A 23,564-nucleotide genomic window follows, 5' to 3' on the forward strand; every position below is an offset into this window, starting at 1 on the left:
GAGTTGGCAGCGTGGTGGCGGGTGGTCACTGACGAAGGTAAACACCAGCTGACTTTCTGGCCTCCAGCCCGCCTTATCTCGCTGTATTTACCTTGATATATTAACAAATTACTATCTAAACAAGTGCTATATAGCCTTCCAGGGTTGGCGCCTTGTTTTAGTAATTACTTATTGTCTTAGATACTTGTGGAAGTGTTATTTTTGTTATGTCTGGCAAGTTTGAGTCGTCTAGGCCTATACTGGGGTGGGTATGTTGGGTTCGTGTATATATTAGGGCCAGCTGGAGCATGTTTTAGTGACAGGAAGTGTGCGGTTTGTCATTTGTAATTGACGGGTGTAGTATATATGTCTATGGATATATTCTGTGGCTTGTGACGGAGAGTTGTAGGGCAGCACGGGTCGTGTAGCGCAGTGGTCTGCGTCCCGACCGCACAACTTGAGGGACGCTGTACCGGTAGAAACAGTTGGGCACAGTTTACCGTCATCAGGTGTCTTCTCTTCACCTCAATAGTCCTCCCACCAATGCATCTCGATAATTGTTTTGTTGGGGACATGCAGCCTGTGAATATACATGTACTGTAGGTTGGTGTTAAGGTCCCCAAAGGTGAACCTGCTGACCTTTCCCACGATGCAACCTCACAACAGTTAACTTCCAGGTACCTATTGACCGCTTGGCAAATGGTGGTATTAGTGAGAGAAATCGTGCCCAACCATTTCCTTCCTGCCTGGGAATCGAACCCGGGACTCCAGATTGTGAGTCGAGAAGAAAGCCAATTGGGAATGTAAACCCATATTATTTCATGGGCTAATACAGTTTCAGGAATGACTGCAGATTTAATTGACAGGTACATTTAAGGAGAGAACCCACATTGTGGTGTTCAGTCCTTGAGCCCATTATGTGCCTCTGTAACCCTTTCCACCACTGCCCATAACATGGGTATGGGGTGCATAATAAATGAACTAAACAAAACTAATGTGAACACTGATATTGGCTGCCCTTTTATCAACAGTTTATCATCTATTTATTTATCATCATTTTTCAACACTTTTATCATCAACACAGCGAGAGTAACCCCAGTCCATAAATGTGGTGATCTCACTGATGTCAAGAATTACAGACCTACAGTATATCAATTCTGCCAACCTTGTCAAAAATATTTGAAAAGCTAATCTACATGCAGCTTTACTCTTATCTAGCCAAACACAATATACTTAACTCTTGCCAATATGGTTTCAGGCCCAATAAAAGCAGTAACAATGCACTGATTAGTATGATTAACTTGATACATAAAGCTCTTGATAAAAATGAGTTCCCTGTTGGGTTGTTTGTGGACCTACGAAAGGCTTTTGACACTATCAACCACCAAAACTTTCTTAAATTGCATCATTATGGAGTCAGAGGTCACTTCCTGCAATACCTTCAGTCTTACCTTACTGACAGGCTCCAGTATGTTTCTGTGAATAATTCCAATTCTCCCACCCTACCCATAAACATTGGTGTTCCTCAGGGCAGCATACTTGGCCCTCTCCTCTTTCTCATCTACATTAATGACCTTCCAAATGCCTTACAACACCTCAAACCAATCTTATTTGCTGATGACACACCCTTCATTTTCTCCAGCCCTGTCCCTCTTGCTCTAAATGTCACAGTGAATACTGGACTAAATAAAGTCCATCTTTGGCTAACTGCTAACAAACTCACCCTTAACATTGACAAAACTTTCTATATTTTCTTTAGTAATAAATCCTCAAATGAAATTAATCTCAGAATCAACAATATCCAAATTAGTAACAAAGTTGATGGTAAATTCCTTGGTATCTTCATCAATAACAAGCTGAACTTTCAGGGACACATTCTCAATATAACAAAAAAAAGTTTCTAAAACTATTAGCATTCTTTCTAAGCTCAGATATTTTGTACCTCGCCCTGCCCTGGTGACTCTTTATTACTCTCTCATCTATCCTTATCTCATCTGATGTTTGTGCTTGGGGTTCTACTACCCAAAATCATTTACGTCCTCTAATTACTCAACACAAAGCTGCTATTAGAACAATATCTAACTCTGGCCCCAGACATCACTCTGTACCCTTTCTCAAATCTCTGAATATGTTAGATATAAAGTCACTGCACATCCTCTCATGTGTACTCTATATATTTAAAACTCTGAACTGTAATGTCAATCTTAAAAGCTTAAAAGCTTTTAAGATTGACCTTAAAAGCCTTAAAAGCTTCTTAGAAGGTTGACCTTAAAAGCTTCTTAGAAGGTTGTAACAGAACCCATGGGCACCATACCAGAAACAAATACCTATTTGATATTTCAAGAGTACGACTTGATCAAACTAGAAATGCTCTACAAATCAAGGGACCCAGAATGTAGAATAATCTTCCCAATCATGTCAAAGGCTGCACCTCTCTCAACCAGTTTTAAAATAAAAACTAAATACTACCTAATAAACTCCATGTAACCTATCTTATCCCTAAATGTCAACCCATGTCTTACTATTTTAAACAATGCTGTTTGTTGACCAACTTGTATGTTGGCTATTTTCTGCCATGTTCCCCCCATTTTTATTGATTTTTTTCAACACAATTTATACCTTAAGCTCAATTACTATTAAGTTTTAGTCTAAGTGTTCCTCCCCACCTTGCCCGAAACGCTATGCGTACTAGTGGCTTTAGGTATTGTATGTAATAGCTCTCCTTAAATTCAACTATGTTTGCAAGTCATCTTCAATGTATGAACCTTACCTGAATCAAAAATCTAAATCTAAGTTTACGCTTACATTTACAAATTTAGAAGAATTTAATACTTTTATCAACTAGAATGGCCAATGTTTAAGTAGTGTAACAGAAGCATTTAAGAGTAATTAAATGGAACATTGTGTTTTTTTTTTTTTTTTAAGATGGTAACTTAATTTGATATTCCTCAGTGTTGGATGACTGACAAGGTGGAAGTAAGGAGTGAAGATGGGGGATCCTTCAAAGAAGTGCGAGCAGAACTTCCATCAACTTCATAGGTATGATAGATCCGTCAAGATAATGTACGAGTATAAGAACATTTACGTTTATTACAGAAATGTTCGTTAATTGACCAAGGTAATTTGTTATATTCATAAACTTTGCACCATTTAGGAAGTAAACCCTGTGAGATAATAACGGTTTAATAACAGGTAAAATCGGGTAAATAACATGCTGTGCTTTTTAAGGACTAATTTGAGAATTGCATTGAATAATGTATCCTAACTTAATGCTTTTGGTTGTATGTTAAATACAATATGGCAATGTACTACTGACTTTAGTTGTGTAATAAAGTAGTTATCTATGTGGAGAATGTATGTGATAGTTAAATACAGTACTGTACTTGGATAATTTGTTCAGAAGCTTTCTTAAAACTTGTAATAAAATTTTTAATTGAAAATTATTGTTATATAGTGAAGATTGTGCCTGAATCTAAAGAATTATTAATTTTATAATAGCTGTACTATAATTTACTAATAAATTAACTATTAATAAAGTTTAATAACGTAATAAAGTTTTTGTGTAAAATAGGGAACATTAAAGTACAGGGTACTAGTAATAAAAATATTGTTTAGCTATAAGACTTTTTCGCAATGGTTTGATTATCAGAATCTGTTTGGTAAACATGTTGATTTGATTGTTGCATTGGTTAGTTTATTATGCACCCCATTCTCAACTTGTGAATGAAAGGAATACAGAATGCATGAAAAGTCTTGAGGACAGGCTTATGGAATAAATAGGATACTAGGATTTATAAATTAATGATTAAAACACAGAAGAAAAAGGATTGTGCTAAGCAGAAACGAGTCTGACCAGAGAGATGTGGTGAGTGGAGTACTGCAAGGGTCTATTTTGGGACCAGTCCTGTTTAGTCATATGCATCAATAACAAATATGATGATATTGCAAACTAAATCACATTTACAGATGGCACTTGAGGGTTATGGTAAAGTTGGAAGTGAAAATGATATTGAGGATTTACAAAGAGAAGATATCTATATGAACTCCACAAATAGTCAGTCAGAAGGCTAGCAAATGCTTTTTAATATTGAAAAATGCAAGATCTTGCTTGTGGGGCATAACAATTCAGGCACAAACAAAAATTTAAGACAAATGAGGTGTCATTGATGTTTTTATCTTGTACTGTATACAATATTCTGCAGAATATTGTGTACAGCCCCTTGAGAAAGGATATAGGTTACGTCTGAAAATTTGTTTTTAATACAATTAAAGATAAATTTGGTCTTTCATTTGCCTTTATTTAAGCACTACAGCATTGTAAGTTTCTCCATTACTATTATGTCTGCTTTTATATAAATTTAAGTAAATAAATCTTTTTTTGCAGGCTCTTAACATGTTTTGAGGAGAGTGCTTCTATTAGGAGACAGGATCGTTGGGTCATAGTGAGAACAGTGAGAGAATTGTTAAAAAGCTTGCCAACTGCTAGCAGCAACAGCCTGTTACAGGTTAGTACAGTGCTGCTTTGTACTCCTTCATGAAAGTCACTCTGTAATGAGGCTACAGATGTAGAGACATTGGTTCTATCCCTCCCTATTACTGGGACGTCCCTGTCAGAGAGAGCAACCATGACTGAATATTATAGTAAGCTCTAAGCATATTATGATGTGATATAATAATTGCGCAATTTTGTTTGTTTCCATCAGATAAAAGCATGCAGAGCGGCAAGGAAGTATTGCTTGAGTATTTAAGGTGGTTGCTTGAGAGTGTAGAATGGATGTGAGCAACACCTGTAGTGACAGTAGACAGGAATGAGGGGCGAATAAATTTGTTACACACTTTCAATCATTTATTATTTTTAAATACAGTTTAATCATTTTTTCTATCAGATCTTTAATTTTTTCCACCTAAAGTTTTGAACTTTCACAATTAGTTGCTCCCTTAGGTAGGATCCACATTCATGACCAGGATTGTGCAGTTAAGCAAGATAAGTGGGCACCATAGCCACAGGGATCTTTAAAATATCCCTTTTGAGACATTTAAGGATAATGAAACGTGTACAGCCTCCAGCTACCTATGAATGTGTGACATGACCAAACCGCAACTCGGAAGATGACGAAGTGAAAACGTTTTGGTTCGTCCTGGACCATTATCAAGTTGTGCGGAAATGTTGTCGCTTCTTCATCTTTTGAGTTGTGGTTTGGGCATCACTTCCTCAGCCACATTATTGTGACGCGTCGTCTGCAACGTGTGACATATTCACATCTGGGTAGAAGCACAAGCTGTCAGTTTGAAGCTTCTTTACATTACTGTGATTCCTACATTTTGTTGTTGTTGTTGTTTAAAGATTCTTTTATTTGCTCCAGATATGCATGGGGAGGATATATGGCTCAACTAAGGGCCAACATGGGCATTTTCTGTTGACAATTGCAAATGAAATGTAAATAACTATATGTCTCTTGTCATTTGTAAGTCATGGAAATAGCATTTAGAGACTACTGATATAGTCTCGGGCTTCTAATCATTGAGGGTCGATGTCTAATGCCCACACTTTCATTGACACCCGCTCCAGACACCCATTCCCAACTGCTAACACCTACTGACACCAGTGAGTTGACACCTAGACAGATACTTGCACCCCACATGCAAACACCCACACACAGATACTCTCACTTGCATACCAACCCCCACACCCTCATCCACTCCTAACACCCCGCACTCATCCACTCCCGACACCCCCAGCCACTCCTTGCACCAACATCTACTGCCTTAGTTGTCAGAATGACTGGCCACTCTTGGACAGTGGACATACTGTAGTAGGGTTTTTGTTGGGTCTCGGTCCATAGGTGTCCAAAGAGCATGTGTCATCCGATAGTTTATTACAATGTTATGAAATGCCATTGTACAAATACTTTAACACTTTCGCGCTCCGTGGAAACTCGCGGTTGACAGGGGGATCGTGGCCCCTCCGTGCGGGTAAGCGCGCGGTGACACTCAAATGTGTATACTCGTTCCAGTTTTCTCACCTTAATTCTCGCGCTACGTCGCTCATTCTGGTATCATTGTGTTCGCAATTAAATTCTCTACAGGTGTGTATAAATATAATGTCCAAAAGCCTAGCGTGACTCCCAACAGCAAAGCGTAAAGTCGGCAAAAACGCACAAAATCAGTAACATGTGCATTCTCGTTCCATTTTTTTACCTTAATTCTCGTGCTACGTCGCTCATTTTGGTATCATTGTGTTCGCAATTAAATTCCCTACAGATGTGTATGAATAAAATGTACAAAAGGCTGGAGTGCCTCCCCGCAGAAAAGCCTAAAGTTACCCATGAAAGAGCACCATTTTGTACATTGCAACCTAATGTTCAACTCGTTCAATTTGATAACATCAAATTTCGTGCTCCGTCGCTCGTTTTGGTATCAAATTGTTCGCAATAAAAAGGCGATTATTTTAAAACTAGTCCCAGAATAATAGAGCAATAACTGGATTTTTAACAAATATTTTAATTCTGGACGCTAATCATCACAAATTTATTTATATCTTTCCAGTGTTCTGACATAAATATTTGTGTTACATCTTTCATTTTGGTATCAAATTGTTCGCAATAAAAAGGCGCACATTTTAAAACAAGTCCCAAGATAATAGGACAATAAATAGAATTTTAACAAATATTTTAATATTCAGACCATAGACCTATTTATAATATTTCAAGTGTTTGGACATCAAGTTTCATGTTATATCTTTGATTTTGGTATCAAATTGTGTGCAATCTAAAGGCGCTTATTTTAAAACCACTACCAGATTGATCTGATAAAATTTAAATTTTTAAAAAATATTGTAATGAGTGACGCAGTATTGCGTCGTTGGAACACATTCAGTAGAAAAATAAATGACGAATTATTCAGTCTGTGGAACGCGAAAGTGTTAATATGCATTGATGATTATCTATGATATAATGATTTAACACTTATTTCTACCATTCTGTGTTGTTTTGAAATGATCAATTCTTTTTTGTTAACATGCAAGTTATTATTTCATGTAAATTTTGCTTTAAGTTTGTCATTGCTATTATCTTTTGTATATTTACAGGATTGGCTTACTACCAGGCAAGAAGCACTGATTTCTATGTCAATTCATTTCCTTAAGCTCATTGTCATAGCCTCAAGGTATGATGAATCAATTCTGGATTTTTTGCCTTTGAAAAATGGATCTTGATACTTCATAACTATAATTGTGAAGTATTAAGATTGTTCATAAAATATTGTACATACTGGTGTAATAATGCACATATAAATCAGGCGGTGGGGGGTATAAGGAGCTAGATCATGCTCACCGAGTGTCTCAGATAGCTGAGCAGTGCTAAAGTCACTAGTACGTGGTCACTTAAGTTTTGTATCATATCGGATATAAAAATAACACATACAGGAACACCTATGATGTAATTACCCAAGATGATTAAACGCCAACACACCAGCGTTGCTGGTGTGTTGGCGTGCAACACTCCATGCCGGCAACACTGGTGTGGTGGCAATATATGCACTGGTGGCATTTTCAGTGTACCGATAATAGTCCAAGTACACTTGTACATTATCATAATAGTTCAGAATGGGAAGTTTTAAAAGTTTAATGAATGACTTTTGGAATTTTTAATAAGGTCCTGAATTGAAAATCTTACAGATTGAAAAAATATTTGGTAATAAACATGGGATGCTAATTCCTGCTGATGTTTAGAGTAATGAATGTTTAAGAAGCTAAGATAGTTTTGTATCCTAATTATTTCAAAGTTTAAAAATTGATGAGGTTAACACCATGTTAATTAATTTTTCATTCCATCTCTGAATAATTAAATAAATAATTTATTACTATGAAATCAAACATTATAAAGAATTCAATTTCATTGGCACAATAGTAATTGAATGCAGTGTTTCGGACATAATGTTATTTATTTATTATTATTATTATTACTATTTATTATTATAGTTGTACTGTATTTAGTTTTACATTTTTAGTAATATTTTACATTTTAATATTTTATTAATGGTAATACTTATTTTTTTTTATCTTAACAGAAAAGTAAAATATGTCAAATTGGTTGAAAGTGCACTTGAAGACGACTTGAAACTTCTACATGGTATCTTGGGTAAGATGCAAACACATTTTGATTCTTGCATTACTATCGGTTAATATTTTGAAATAAAATGCTAATTTCTTCCATTAAAAACATAATTTTGTTGAGTAAAATTTCAGAAAATAGTATGAGAATGACATGTCTTTGAGGGTAGCTGAAGGACTGGTTGCATGGAGATTGAGACAGGTTTTATTGTCTTGGACTTTTCCCCCTTGGTAATGTCTTGGACTTTCCCCCTAGGTAATGTCTGGAACTTTCCCTAGGTAATGTCTTGGACTTTTCCTTCTAGGTAATGTCTTGAACTTTTCCCCCCTAGGTAATCAAGGCAAGCTGATAGCCATGGTGGCACTTAGGGCGGGTGCCATCATCACAGAGGGCCAAGGGTTGTCGTACATATGTCAAGCACAAGTGTTTGGCACCATTGCCAGGTATGTTGCTGTATTCATGTAAATTATGAATCATTAAATTATTCATAATTTCAGACTTTTATCATTTCCATGCAAAGTTGTTGACTATGTTTTGCAATATTGTGGAATAGAATTTAAGTATTATATCTTCAGTATACACTTGTTCTCTCTCCTCCTGTAACGTGTGTCTCTGAAATTCCTGCTGTAATGGGGGTGTCTCTGAAATTCCTCCTGTAATATGAGGGGGGAGGACACATTCATCCTGTATTGTGGTTAAGAAACTATATCAAACTTAAATTGTAATCATTCATGTCCAGGTTACAATTGAAATAAATGGTAATTTTTAGGTTAATAGATATTGAATGTCCTCGTGTGTAATACTTGTTTCCACTTTAGTGTTAAAAGTTTTAATTAAAGAGAACCGTAAATTCAGTAATATTCATGAGGAATTTTTTCTACTATTGTAGCAGTTCATTTCTATAGGAAGTTGTTCATCTAGGTTTAAGGAACGTGTAACCAAAATTGGTAGATTTTTTTTTAGAAGCCAGGAAGATTTACCTTTTATTTACCTGGACTTGAGTAACTTTATAGAGAGATGCTTAATATTATAAATTTTAACGTCATCAAAATAATAATCAAATAATTGTTAGAAATTTATATTTAGTTATTCGGTTTAGAGCAGTCAGTCATTCCTTGATAGTTCAAGAAATTAGTTTAAATGCAAGATGACACTCCACAGGGAAGTTGTGAAAGGTTACCTGACTGGTGTAAACCCTGACAGTGAGGAAGATGTGTGGTGGAGTATCTTGCTGTTCCGGCTGTGGCTGCTCAGTTGTGGAGGAGAAGCAAAGGTCGCAGCACTCCGGGAAATTTTGGCTATACTGCCTCGTAAAGTGTCGCGAAGGATTCTCGGTTTGTACATTTTTAGTAAGGCCTGTAATGGATACAGTACATGTTAAAAATAAACAGTTGCATTGATTATCAATGCTAAATTTACAAAGCATTCTTTGACAAATTTCTTTTGATTTGTAAACTTTGAAATGTATATGTAAGGAAATAAACCTTTTAGTTACCTTGTACTTTAGTACGTTCTCAAGTACCATTCCAGTTTTAATAAAAAAGGGATGTTGCAAATCCTTTGATTAAGTGGAGAACTGGGATTGCCACAGCTAATATCGTAATGTTCGAAACTTCAATTGAATGGCTTCAGCATAATCGGCTATACAAATGTAGGATTAATCATGGTCATTGTCCACAATCAGACAATACACACAAACTTTAAAATGACCTGGAGTCAAATGAGGGATGAAGTTATAATGGATGGCTGTTGAGATCAAAGAACTCTTATACTGCACTAGGCAGAGTTGTGCCTGGTACAAAAACATCCTGGTCAGTAAATCCTTGAATATGAATAATTTTTTGCTAGACTTTATTTTCTATAGGAGCACAAGGTCATGATGCATTGATGCATGAAACCTCAGCTGTGTGCTGTGAACGTCTGCCTCCTGCTGTGAACATCATAACTAGCATTGTGTTTGTGGATTTCTGAACCTTGTACATAGTTTTTATTACATTCAGGCTCTTCTCTGATTACTATCCTTGCAAAATAATAGCAGTTTCATATATATTTCATAAATTTAAAGTGATACTGTGGGCACAAGCTGAACAGCAATGTTGTTGGCTTGTGCTGTATGTGCCAGCTTTGGCTACTCAGTACTGAGGCCTTCACACCCAGAAATGGTGTCATGATTTTTTTTCAAAATGAGTGTGTTTACCGAGCCCTGTGACGGCTGTTGCGAGCCCCATGTACCTACGGGACTTTTAAATCTTGAGCAGCACTGTACTCTAAATCATGCATACTGGCTTGAATTGTGCAGTGCAATCAGTCAGGTCAGTCATACAGTATATGACTGTGCCACAGGCAGTCCCCGTGGCACAGTGGTATGCCACTTGCCCTGCGCTTTGTGATTAATTTGGCCTGGGTTCATATCCTGGCCAGGGAGAATTGACCAGGTCGCAATCCTTAACTGTAGCCTCTGTTCACCCAGCAGTGAATGGGTACCTGGTTGATAAACAATTTAGCGGGTCATACTAGTATTCCAGGGAAAATCAAGATTAAGAACCTGCTCGAAACACTATGCATGCTAGTGGCTTTACAAGAACGTAAGGACACTTGTATATATAAATAAAATAAAATATTGTAAAAATATAGTAATGATATGCACAGAGGAAGAATTAAGGTCAGGAGTAGCATTGCAATGGAGTGTTTTATAGATACAGTACAGATTGCAATTAATAACTTTATAAATAAATCATTGTGTCAGGGACAGGCACCCAGTGTGTATATACATGTTAGGCTCATATCAAGGTCCCCCCCCCATCCCTGGCCAAAGGTGAAACTACTGACCCTCCCCAGAATGCAACCCTATTCAAGCTAACTCCTGGGTACCTATTTACTGTTAGGTGAACAGGTGTATTAGTTGATAGCAAACACGCCCAACCATTTCTGTCCCCATGACTCGAACCCGGTCTTCCTGATTATGATTCGAGGATGAATCAGAGACTACTACTGGGACCCTTCAAAGTATGAGAGGATATGCAATGATATTTAACACATTCAAAGATGTACGAGAGCAGTGTGCTGCTGGGACTGGAGTTTGTCTGTCTTCTAATTGCTATGCTGGGTCATGAGGGGGGTCAAAGATAATTTTGAGTTGTAGGTCCCCAGTCACAGAGATCATAGGTGAGATAGATAAATGAAGGGAATTGTCAAGAGGAAAGTGCCAAGCCATTACGACTATATAGCACTTGGAAAGGGTCAGGATATGGATTTGGGATGGGATGGTATCTACGTGGTATCTGATTTTAGAAAGAATGCCTACTGTTTTAGAAACTTTTTTTTTATTTTTTGCTTGTGGCAATGGAAATTCAGCTTGTTGGCTCTGAACTGTGAGGAATTTCCCATCTACTGTACTCTCTTATTTTGGGTATTGTTAATATTTAAGTCTGATTAGTGGACTTGTTACAGACAATATGTAAAATGTTATATCAATGTTAAGGGTAAGTTTTTAAAAGTATTTACCTGAGGGCCACTGACACTAGTGGCTTCGACGAGGACAGGAAGCTGGCAGCTTGTCGAAGGTCTCCCCCATTTGCCTTGATAATCTTTTCCAGTTGAATTTTGAAATTTGACAGTCTTGGAATTTGGGTTTGTTAGCAGTCAGCCACAAATGGACTTTTTGCCTATAATTAATGTTTGTGCTAACATGCTGCATAAAAATGGCAACTCTTAAGTATTGTATACCAATGTTAACCCCCGCACTGCGCACCTGGTTTCGGCAAAAACTTCATAATGCAATTGTTAAGAACATTTTTGTTGTTTTTATAAATGTTCAGGTGAAGTTAATGTGAAAACGTTTCCAAACTCAACCATTTTCATTTCAAAACTGTGGTGAAAACATTAAAAAAATATTAAAATATAGCCTAATTAAAAAAAAAAAAAAAAAAAAAAGCACAACTCTCAGAGCGCTTTAGGGCACTCTGCGTAGTACAATGGTTAAATGCAGTACAGGTATGACATTACTTTTCTTCTAAAGAATAAACTTGCAGAATAGTCCACCTATTGAAGCATCGTGGAAGAACTACTATAGCTTAAAATACCCGGGGAAGAACTCGTGACACATAATGGGGAGTGGGGTGCATGCAGGCCTTCACAAACCATGAGACTTCCAACTCTGCTAGACAGTGACCAGCTGCTAAATCTGTAGTCTCCAACCATATGAATTCTGGTGGCCCAGGCATGGATTATACAGCTTGACTGGAGAGCAATTTCCCACAGCGGATTGTCTTTTGTCAATTGTAAAAATTAATCATAGTAGAAGGCCGGGTTCGATCCCGGGCGCCGGCGAGAAACAATGGGCAGAGTTTCTTTCACCCTGATGCCCCTGTTACCTAGCAGTAAATGGGTACCAGGGAGTTAGTCAGCTGTCACGGGCTGCTTCCTGGGGGTGGAGGCCTGGTTGAGGACCGGGCCGCGGGGACACTAAGCCCCGAAATCACCTCAAGATAACCTCAAGATAATGCTGTATGTTTGCAGTGTGTGCTAGGACCTGTATGAGTAAGATGAAAAAAAGTTTAGTAATTATTGTAGAGTAAAGTAATTTTGCTCCAGAAAGGTGGTGTGACTAGCAATAACAAAAGAAAATATTGTTAATAAATATTTCCTTTTCACAGGTTGTAGTTCAACTAAAGTTAAGAACATAGCCACCAAGTCATTACTTAATGTTCCTATGAATAGACTGGTTAAGGTAATGTATCTAATGGAAACTGTTATATACAAGGTTGTTGTGATGAGGGTACTTGTGTGTGTGTGTATATATATATACAGTAGTTATATATACAGTATATATATATGTGTGTGTGTTATATGCTATGCATGTTAGTGGCTTTGCAAGAATATATAAATACCTATACAGGGTATTATGTACTCTCACAAACCCATTGTACCTTCCTGTAAAAAAATAAAAATAAAAAAAAAAAAATTGTATTGTGTGCACCAATCTTTAATTTTCTAAGGACAATCCAAAAGGCATATATTAATTTAGATTACCACACAAGGGGCAACAGCATCAACCTTAACTAGGCATAATGCAGTACACAACACAGGTGATACCATTATTCCCAGGCATTGGCCAGGGAATGGTTTTGCTCTGTTGCTGGGTCTTTTCTGTTCATCCCTCGTTGGATGTTAGCTTGAAGACCCAATGATATACTCGGTACTAGCTGTGAGAAGTGAATTAATTACACGGTAAAGTTTGTTACATGCATACATAATACAACGAAATGCGCTTTACTAGCATGCAGACGATGAGTCACATTAACGTGGCTGAAGATGTGAAGATTAAATCACACACCAGAAGATGAGATGACGACGTTTCAGTCCGTTCTGGACCATTATCAAGTCGATTGTGATAATGGGCAGCTTGATAATGGTCCAGGACAGACCAAAACGTCGTCGTCTCCTCGTCTTATGGTGCATATGGTTTAGTCTTTAGAAAGTGATTTTGTACAATATATTTTTTAAGAATGGAATATAAGATTGAGGAGAGTGCATCACAATGCATGCTTATAGTTTGCTTGAGAATGTGGTAGGGAATAAGGGGGAAGGCGGCAGCAGGTTGTGGAGCAGGAGTGAGTGTTTGACTTGATTGTATATAAACTTGTGAAGAATACTGCACACCTATCTGTCATGTAGTGATGTTTTACTGCATAAGAGTTTTATTATTTTTTTTTTTTTTTTTTTTTTTTTTTTTTTTTTTTAGTTCATTTATTATGCACCCCATACCTATCTTGTTTGTGGGCAGTAGTGGAGAGGGTTACAGAGGCACATAATGGGCTCAGGGACTGAATCCCCACAGTTCATTTAGCTAAGCAAGTTACAATCTTGATGAGCTAATTACAAAATTCAATGCACATTGTCACATCAACAATGGGCTCGAGACCGACCACAAGTACAGTTTCTAAATTAAGCAACTGACATGTGTGGAGAGCTAGTGTCACAATTGATATGTTTATCCTGCACACCGCCTTCCCCCCCCCCCCCTGCACACCGCCTTCCCCCCCCCCCCCCCCCCCAACCGGTGGGCAGTGGTGGATAGGTTACAATCACCCGGTTACTACCTACAGTTAGCAAACTGGGGATATTTGGCTAAGATGGGTGTAATGTTGTAATATGTTGCTATTATATTTATCAAGACATGCCTTCCAGTCCTGGGAAATTGAGGAATGGGGTATTGATTTTTTTTTTTACCTGATGTTTGAGTTATAAATATTGGAATAGTTGAAGGTAAATTGTCTCATTTGAAGTCATTTTTTTTTTTTTTAATGTGTTAACACTTTCGCGCTTTAGATTAGAGATAACTCGTCGCCGTTTTTTCTTACGATTCCGCATAACAGCCGACTTTTCTCGTCCATTGAAAAAATATTTCTATAAATTCCATTTTTTAACCGAAATGGATGGGGATACTTTTGTTTTGTAGAGAATTTATTTGCGAATTTTTTGGTACCAGAATGAATATTATATCACATAAACTTCTATGAGTAAAAAAAAAAATACACAAAGTATGTTTGGGGGTGTGGCGAGCGTGTGGCAGTGGGTTCCCTTTAGCCGTTGATATATCCAACACGTGGGAAATATTTGTATGTGTTATGTATATGTCTGTGTAGGGAATTTTACTGCGATCACTGTCATACAAATTATAAAATGTTTCAACAAGTATAAACATGACAAACATCAAACGAACGAAAACAATGCGTTCGTTTCTGCCGCGAACGCATACTGAGCGACGTGGTTCTATATTTGGCGCTTCTCTTACACATGCTTTGTACAAATGTTATACAGTTCATCTTATAGAAAATTTTATTGCGAACACATTGGTATAAAAAGGAAATACGTACATAGAAAAGTAGGGTCAGGAAACGTATAAACTTTCCAAGCATGATTTCCCCCCTGTGTTTTCGCCAGTGCGCTCGCGGCTAACTACTCTCCACTTCACACACTCTTGCGGGTGGGCAATTACCTATATTAAACATTCATATGCATATGTCCGTGTAGAGAATTTTATTGCGATTCCAATGATACCAAAATTAGCGATGTAGGACAACTGTAGGCTTCGCAACCATTAAGAGAGTGGAAACATTTTGTTGCTGTTTGGTGCTCTCGGCGAGTGATCTGCATAGTTTTTTATTTGGTGTTGATACTCCTTATGCTTGGGCGGCATTTTATAGGTATGCTCTTATAGACAATTTCATTGCGAACACAGTGATACCAAATTTAAATACGTGCGCCTTCAATTATTGTCTGGACAGTCAAAAGAGTGTACACTTTTTCGGTCTTACCGCGTAGGCGCGCGAAGTGCCGAAAGCATCTGGGGTATTGTTTTTTTTTGAGCGCCGAGAGCGCGAAAGTGTTAAGTTTTGGTTTTAAATAATCGGTGAAATTTTCATAATTAATTTAATACTTTTTCTTCTCCCAGATGGCTCCAGAAAGTCTTCTTTCTATGGATCCTGATGTAGAGCAGTCACCACCCATTGATTATAAAGTATGTACAGATGAATGTTGTTGGCATTTGGTTAGTAGTTCCAAATCATTTTTCATACTTAAAAAAAAAAACTTTTACCAATCAAGACACTTTCAGCTTTTTCAGCATTCGTTCCCTCATTCTGGCAGAGATTGGTTTTGGAATAAATTTCTGAGTTTTCCTGTTTCTACTGAATTTCTACCAAGAAGTATCACCTTGTGCTTGTTTCCACCCAAATAATGTAAACTGGTTATTAATTGTATAATAAATACTTTTTCAGAACCCTAATATACAACAGGAGTTTAAAGTCCTTAATAATGTTCTGAAGACCACCATTCATCAGCTAAAAGCCATCACCACAACTTCAAGGACAGGTATTATGAAGCATACAAAAATAGGAGGGTCATTACTGATGAAAGATTTACCAGAATATTGTGTGTGGAATACAGCCCTATATTCCACACTGGAATTGCAATCGTCACGTTATACTTCAGTGATTCCTTCTGTATTGCAGATAACAAGTAATGTAAACCAGAATTCGAAAGATCGTGAAGAGTCATCAGCACCACAGAAGACTGATGCAGTGACATCACCGTTCACAAGAGTCAGAGACAAAGAGAATCTGTCTCGAGATTCTGTACTTGAGGCATTCTGTTCAAAGGCAAACATTAAAAAGCAAACGTCCAAAAACAAAGCTTTGAAGAAAAACCTTAACTTCATAGTGAAAAATAGTAAAACCTTAGCAAATAAAAGACTGAAAGTCCATAAATTTGATGTGCCACATGTAAAATTGACCTTTCACGGTAAAAAGAGTTCTTCCGAAATGAGTGATTTGTCTTGTTCCCAAAAACTTATTCACACAGAAAGTAGCAAAAGGAAAAGATATATTAATGCATTATCTTGCAGTAAGTATGGAGACCGCATTGAAACTCCAAAGAGGATAGTGGGCATTGAAACACAAGTTCCTAAGAGATTAAGATTATCTCCCGAAAATGAAGTGAAGATGAAGATGACAGGAGGCAGTGACACCTCACAAAGCCCCAATAAACTAAGATTGTCTTCCGATACTGAATTTGAAATGTCGTGTAATTCCTCAACCCCACAAATGACAACTGAAGTGCATGGAGATGTCGGATGCAACGTGCAGAAGTGGCCTTTCGAGAATATGATGGAAATATCGGGGAGCAATAGGGAAGATAGAGAGACTGCAAAGGCAAATGAAGCAAACACAAAGGTTGAATATGGGACTGTTAAAGTGGGCATAAAGGCTAAGGATGTACCAGAAGACTGTACACATAATGAAACGAGTCCAAATAAAAGAGAAAATGTCGAAGACAAAGAATCTTGTAAGGCAGGTGTCAGCCCAAGTAAGGTTGAGTGTAGATTACTTAAAAAAGGAAGATACAATGAGAAAAGCATGAAAGCATCCCAGCAAAATGAGTGTAGAATGGAAGGCAAATCTGCAGACAATGATAGTGTTAACAATGAGGGCAAAAATGTAGGCCAAAAAAATAATGAGAGAAGTGAGATAAATGATGATAATCCTCCTGAAATGTGCAAAGATAATATATTGGAATCATTAACGTATGGTATTTGTAGCAAAAACAGTAAGGAGTATGAGGGAGAAAACAGTCAAGACGGCTTGCATTCTGTCATTAGTAAACTCACTCCAGAAGGTGAGTCTTGTGAAGGCATCGGTGAAAATAATGTAGATTACACACAGAGTCATAACAAAAAGAATGTAATGCAAAGTAATTCTCTGAATGCTCATGAGAGGGAAAGTGAGAATTGCAATAATAGTTTGTATTTTGTAAATGAAACAATCAAAACTAATGTAGAATTTTGTGGTAACGCTGAATTAACTCAGAATACAAATAGCTTCAAATCTGCAACGAGTAACGTTACAAAGAATGTCAATTTAAATCATGGACACGATGACACTATTTTACATTCTTGTGGAAGTGTAGATAATACCGCTGAGAACGACACGTGTGGTGAGCAACCCTACAGAACAAGTTGCCTGAAAGAAAAGGGTCCACCAAGAGCACTTCAAAACTGTCAAAAAAATTCCCCGCAACAGTTGCAAAGTACTAATATTGATGAAAATCAGGATTTGCCTGGCAGTAATGCACGTGAGCTATCCAACTTGAATATTGGTACAAATTGCTGCCAGACAAGTTCTCGAAAAGCAAAGCTCTCGGTCACCTTCAACGTGCCTGAATATGATCAGTCGGACACAAACAATGTTGTTGCTAATGCTGGGAAGTCAAGTTCTGAAGAAAGGTATTTAGCAAATGCCTTGCCAGTTCCAGAGCTTTCAGCCAAAAAAGATCAATTTAGAAACATGAAGACAAAAGGACCTCTGAAGTTTATGGTAGAACAGAATACAAATTCACAGCATGAAAAAACGCAGAAAAGGCTTACACCTGATGAAGAAACCGAGAATGGTGAGGGAGGAAGCATTCGGTCTGAAAAGAAGAGTACGAAAAGCTTTGAAAACAATGAACCCGCCAAGAACAAAGCACCCAAACAAACCAAGAAGCCTAAACACTTTTCGTCATGGAAAGCCATAAATTCTAATAAAAACTTTAGGTCTAAAAAATGGAAGCGTACACACCCAACTCCAGGTTCTTCATCCACCAAGGGCAAGAAGGGTGGAGACAAATTAAAAGGTAAATGGATTGCATTTAGTTCATGAAATATTGTAAACTTTATATATTTGAGTGAATAATTGCAGGGAGAAAATGGTTGTGTGAATCACACGCTGATGCTGTGTGTGAGATCTTTAAATCAATATGGGAAGATTTGTAGTAAGAAATATGTTGAAGCAGCATGATAATCAAACATTAATTCATTAAATATTGTGTAGTCAGAATATGACCAATTCTATCAGTCATGTTTGTAGAACTAGGTTTCTGACAGATGTACAGTTAGATGGATTCAGTATTTCTAGGTTATATAAAAATTCAACTATTTGTTAAAAGAATAAATGAAAAAGATGACCGAAATGTTAAATATTTTAGGGAAGACTGTATACTGTCTGCATAATGTGAGTGCATTGTTGGGTTTAACAAATAATAACAGGGCAGTAACATGTTAAAAGAATATTTTCTTACTGATGAAAAATATGCAAAATTGTCTATACAGTGTCTCTTTGATTACTGTTATGTTATGCTATGTAACTTGCAGATTTGGTCTGGTTAATTTACCTGTGTGTCGCTAATCTTCCTAGTGGCCTAGATGGGGATAGGAAGCCTTTGGCTTGTCAAAGGTTCTCCATATTGTTCCTGGGAATTTTGTTATTCTCTAGGTTTTAAACTGAAGTAATGTGTTGGCACTAGATATCCCTGACATAAAGACCTCGACATCAGGTTGTTTGTTGAAAGTGAAATCACATGCTGTTTACTTTTTAAGGAATAGCGATCGAAGATGACCGCTATGTACCAAGGGGATGGAAGCGTGTCATTGAGCCGCGTCTTACTAGAACATCCAAAGGATTGACTGTCAAGACCGATGTTAAGGTGAAAGCAATGTTGTCCAGTATTAATGACTTAGTTTTGTGTAGTTACAGCCTGTTTTATGTATGGTTATTTGAGTATGTGGTAGTTAATTGTGGTTGTGGAGCTTTTTGGGAGGATGTGAAGAAGTGTTTAGGGATGGGGTTGGTGGTGGGGTTGAAAATTGGTGTAAACGGTAAAAGTAGAGATGTGTCAAGACTACCATGACATGTATGACTACTCTGACATACATATGTCATTGACATACATATGTCATGGTACTCTTGGAATTTTTTGTTTATTTTTTATTGTTTTTCCTTCTTCTATAGTACTACAACTAATGAACCTGAGCTTAAAGTAGGTACTTTAATTATATGGTTACAGTATAGATTGTTATGGGGTGTTAATGTGTTCTCGCGAATGTTATGAAAGCTTAGATCTCGTGTCATATGATTCCTCATAAAAATAAAAGTATACTTTTTTCTCTTCAGGCATGTTCACCAGATGGAAAAACTCTCATTTGTCCAAAAAAACTTAAAAAGTATTTTGAGGGAAAGCTGATGAAATTGGATGAGAAGCTGAACATGCATAAAATATATAGAATGTCTCCCTCAACCAAAAAAAAAGGTAAGAATGATTTAATGTTAATTTGTTGCACAAATATCAGTTATGTCTTGTACATGCATCATACTCCCACATAATTTTTGAGCATTCACAGTGAGTTGCCGCTTTAGGTAAAGTGCCACTACATCCAAGGACAGGATTATGTATAACTAGACAGGATGATTTTTTGTACTGGCCACACATGGAAATTTGTAAGTGGTCTGTGATAGGAAGTCACTGGAGAATACTCTTTCCAGTCCTGAATGAGACACATTACAGTAATACAACTCTAGACCTTTCATTCTCTCCATTAACATCGCTGGTGACTTAGGAAGGAGGGCTTTTGTCAATATTGTTAGCCTGCCTAGACACTCAAAGGGAGCCGGTCGGCCGAGCAGACAGCATGCTGGACTTGTGATCCTGTGGTCCTGGGTTCGATCCCAGGCGCCGGCGAGAAACAATGGGCAAAGTTTCTTTCACCTTATGCCCCTGTTACCTAGCAGTAAAATTGCCTGTTGGATCTGAAATTTTCATCTATTTTCAATTAATAACATGATTCTGGAGCCTTATCATTGTAAATGCACAATATTGTAAATAGCTGTGTATTTTGACCAATGTTAACTTGTATTATTTTTGTGTTTCTAGTTATGGAGAAGAATTCCCACCTTGTAGAAGTAGTTGAAGCAGAGCGAGACACGTCTCACAACCCTGGTAGCTCCCGAGCCAAGGCTTACATGCCTCTCAGATTAACCTTCAAGAAGTCTGCTGATCTTCCCATTGGAGGTAAACCACAGACTAACAATATGAATGAATGCAGTAAAGATGGAAGGAAAAATAGCACAATAAATATTAGTAAAATGTTTAAAAACACTAACAATTCAAGTTGCCAGGAAGAGTCTAGCAAATTTATGAAAGGAAAACACAAGATGAATGAAGTGAGGAGAGACAGTGTACAAGACAAAGCTATGAAAATTGGCGGAGGTGTAAGTCATCCTGAATCCTCACCAGCAGTAAATGCTGGATTATGCTCCGTTGTTAAGCACAAAATGGTTACTGACTTGAGTAGTGTGGATCTTGGTTACGATCCTTATATATTCACCGAAGAAAGCAGTGATTCTGTTGATGTGAGAAATAGTAAGCTGTTAACAACCTCAAGGAAGAGTATTAATAGCACAGGAGTCAGCATTTCAAGGAATGAAAGGAAGTCAAGTTTTGGGCTTAAGAATCAAAGCAAAGAATTAAATAGCACTGAACCTGTAATTAATGAAACATGTCCTTTAGAGAAAAATGTTAGTCTTGACAATGCCCCTTCTGTACCCATGTTAATAAAATGTGTAGTAAATAATAGCTCTGACAACACCAATGAAACAAAATCACAGCCCTTGGTTTTAGATGAGAATCCTCAAAATTCGGTATTAGATTTACTTCAGATTAAATGTGGAGATAAACTTGGTCAAGTGTGTCTCTCACAGAATCAAAATTATACAAATTTTGAATTGAATGGTTTAAGCATGGCAAAAGGAGCACTTTTACTAAAGGGAACAAAAGCAATATCTGAGGAGGAGTGTAATGTTAATACTGTTAAAACTCAGTGTATACCAGAGAGCATGAAAATAAAAGAAGGGAAGACCCCGTCTGTATGCTGTGAAAAATATGTCATGAAGACCCCTGACAATAATGACTTTTGGGATATGTCTGAAGACACCAGCTGCATTGCATCATGCACTGCTGCACAGGTCTCTAAACGTGTCGATAAACAAAAACATGTCTGTGATGCCTCAGACGAGTTTAATCGGGAAAACTTTGACCATACTCCAACAGATAATGCCACAGCTGTTGTCAGTGAAGGTTTACCTCGATGTAACATATCTGAGGATATTTCTAAAGCTTCGTCAGAGCTTCCCAGATGTGAGAATGATGAACACTCGTCCAGTGTAATCACCATCCCTGGAGATACTGGGGATAAAATTCATATAGATGATCTTGTTACTTCACAGGGTCAGTCCCAAAGATCATGTAATAGTTCACCAAGATCTCCTCAGCTTAATAGTCAGGAGACACAAACTACTGAAAGGATAAACATAACAGAAGTTAGAGTATTGAGTAAGGAAGATGGTGAAAAGTTTGCTTTGATACCTCTAGCCCCTGATGCCAATAGGGAAGATATTTTGCTGGAATTAAGGTATTACAAGAGGCTGCCACATCACACGGATCATTCCTTCTTAATTAACTCGCAACTCTTCACATTGTCTCCACACAAGAGAGCTTTGGCTGCTACGTTGGAAGAGGCTGTGTTAGCCACTCAGTCATGTGAAGATAATTCCCATTCATCAGTAAAGAAGCATAATAATGAGAAGTTCCTCAAAACACAAAAAGTAAAGTGGCTCCATAATACAAATAATGTTACAAAACCATTATGCCCAAAGAGTCTGATAAAGGAATTTTTCAGTGAGGCAAGAGTAAAGCGGGCCCAGGGAAATGAAGACATACAAATTAAAAATAATTGTATAAAAAAAATTAATCGTGGCAAACAGAATTTGAAAGGCAGTGAAGCGAAGCAGAATAGGATGGCGGTGAATAGGGTAACTTCACGTGGCAGTGTAATGGAGCTTGACGGTAAAAAAATGAACGACGAGGTTGTCACCCCAGTGCAGACGTGTTCAAGTGATCAGCGTATAGTAAATAATTTTTCGCAAGATGGCACTCAGAATAGTGATGACGTGAATTGTTTTGCAGCTTTTGATGCTTCTGTGAGTTGTAGCGACACTTCTGAACTAATTGAAAATAATAGTCTCTCTGGAAGCATCTGTTCTGAAGGTCATCAGATAATAAGATCGAAAACAATTCAGCATAACATGATGAAATCCAGTAAATTGGCATCTTGCCTGGGAATTCATCTGTGTCAACTCAGGGCAACCTTAAGAGTGTCTTGCACAGAAAACGAGTGCAGTCGTCCTGCTGTTCCATCCCCAAGATCACGTTTGTGCCATCACCATAAGCACAATTCCAAGCGAACCATACAATCTCTTGTGAGCCCAACTTTATTTGAAATGTCATGCCCACTTTGTCAGTTAACATTTCATGATCTAAGACCTTGTTCCTATCATCCTGACATACTAAGTAATGCACGCATGAACTGCTTCAACCCAGACTCACCACTAGAAGCCTTGGCTGAGAAACTGGAAACAGAATACTGGTAAGTTAATTTTATTACCATAGCCTATATATATAATACAGTACTACAGGCAGCCCTCGTTTTGTATCTTACGTACTCTTATAGTAACCCTGTGTCAAACCGAACTCGTCCAAATCAGTTTTAAAAGGCACTGTGTAGGATAAATTCATTACATTTCAGGCACTTGAATAAAAAAACAATTGTTAACAAAAGATTCAGATATTTAGTCGGTAACACTGAATACTTTCGCAACTTTCCAGCCACAAATATGATTAATAATGAAGTTGAGATTGCTTGGGATGTGCAGTGACTATGCAAAAGTATAATCCAAATATTTACAAAAAAAATTAATGTGGGGAAAACTGCTCAGTCAATTATCACTTTACTTTTTTTCAAACTTGATACGAAGGTGATTACTGTGTGATGTATCGCTTAAACTGCATTATCCAACAGGGTGTAAAACGTGGGCTGCATGTACTTGTTCATAGTTAAAAGTACAGTATTAGTCTTCTTTTGTTTGTATGCTGATGCCTCCATTTTCCATAAAAGTAGGAAAAGGGGTAATGATTGTGATAAAATAATGGTTTGAATATACTGTATATATATGTATATATCACGAAAATAAACACATGATTAAAAATGTGACAGTGTCAGACCACGGAGGAAAATTGAAACAGGAATTTCCTTAAGTACTTTTG

The 23,564-nt window shown here is 37.3% G+C and overlaps 2 protein-coding genes across 5 annotated transcripts in view; both read left to right on the forward strand.

The window, feature by feature from the left end:
• Positions 1-16,389, forward strand: LOC123758265 (uncharacterized). Of its 4 annotated transcripts, none has more exons than XM_045742435.2 (11): positions 1-37; positions 2,932-3,018; positions 4,364-4,484; positions 7,067-7,143; positions 8,047-8,117; positions 8,422-8,533; positions 9,252-9,424; positions 12,746-12,819; positions 15,547-15,612; positions 15,872-15,965; positions 16,106-16,389. In XM_045742435.2, exons 2-11 carry the CDS (start codon positions 2,969-2,971, stop codon positions 16,114-16,116), a joined length of 849 nt encoding a protein of 282 aa, XP_045598391.2. In that variant the 5' UTR covers positions 1-37; positions 2,932-2,968; the 3' UTR covers positions 16,117-16,389. The 4 variants fall into 4 exon arrangements, with proteins under 4 accessions (XP_045598391.2, XP_069178662.1, XP_069178664.1 ...); XM_069322561.1 differs by having other exon boundaries at positions 31-143; XM_069322563.1 differs by having other exon boundaries at positions 37-83.
• Positions 16,112-23,564, forward strand: part of LOC123758264 (uncharacterized) — a 13,004-nt gene continuing 5,551 nt past the window's right edge. The window contains exons 1-4 of the mRNA XM_045742434.2: positions 16,112-18,263; positions 19,006-19,112; positions 19,580-19,715; positions 20,337-22,887. Coding sequence (XP_045598390.2) covers positions 16,415-18,263; positions 19,006-19,112; positions 19,580-19,715; positions 20,337-22,887 — 4,643 coding nt within the window. The 5' untranslated portion in view covers positions 16,112-16,414. The remainder of the gene's footprint in view (positions 18,264-19,005; positions 19,113-19,579; positions 19,716-20,336; positions 22,888-23,564) is intronic.

Source organism: Procambarus clarkii, chromosome 11, assembly GCF_040958095.1.
Source record: "Procambarus clarkii isolate CNS0578487 chromosome 11, FALCON_Pclarkii_2.0, whole genome shotgun sequence".
Lineage (NCBI taxonomy): Eukaryota > Metazoa > Arthropoda > Malacostraca > Decapoda > Cambaridae > Procambarus > Procambarus clarkii.

What these genes read in the sequence shown, in the direction of transcription:
- LOC123758265 (XM_045742435.2), top strand. Translation starts at nt 2,969, where the DNA reads ATGGGGGATCCTTCAAAGAAGTGCGAGCAGAACTTCCATCAACTTCAT. An exon ending in AGTGTCGCGAAGGATTCTCG is followed by an intron (nt 9,425 to 12,745) that starts GTTTGTACATTT and finishes TCCTTTTCACAG; the next exon opens with GTTGTAGTTCAACTAAAGTT. An exon ending in CTATGAATAGACTGGTTAAG is followed by an intron (nt 12,820 to 15,546) that starts GTAATGTATCTA and finishes TTCTTCTCCCAG; the next exon opens with ATGGCTCCAGAAAGTCTTCT.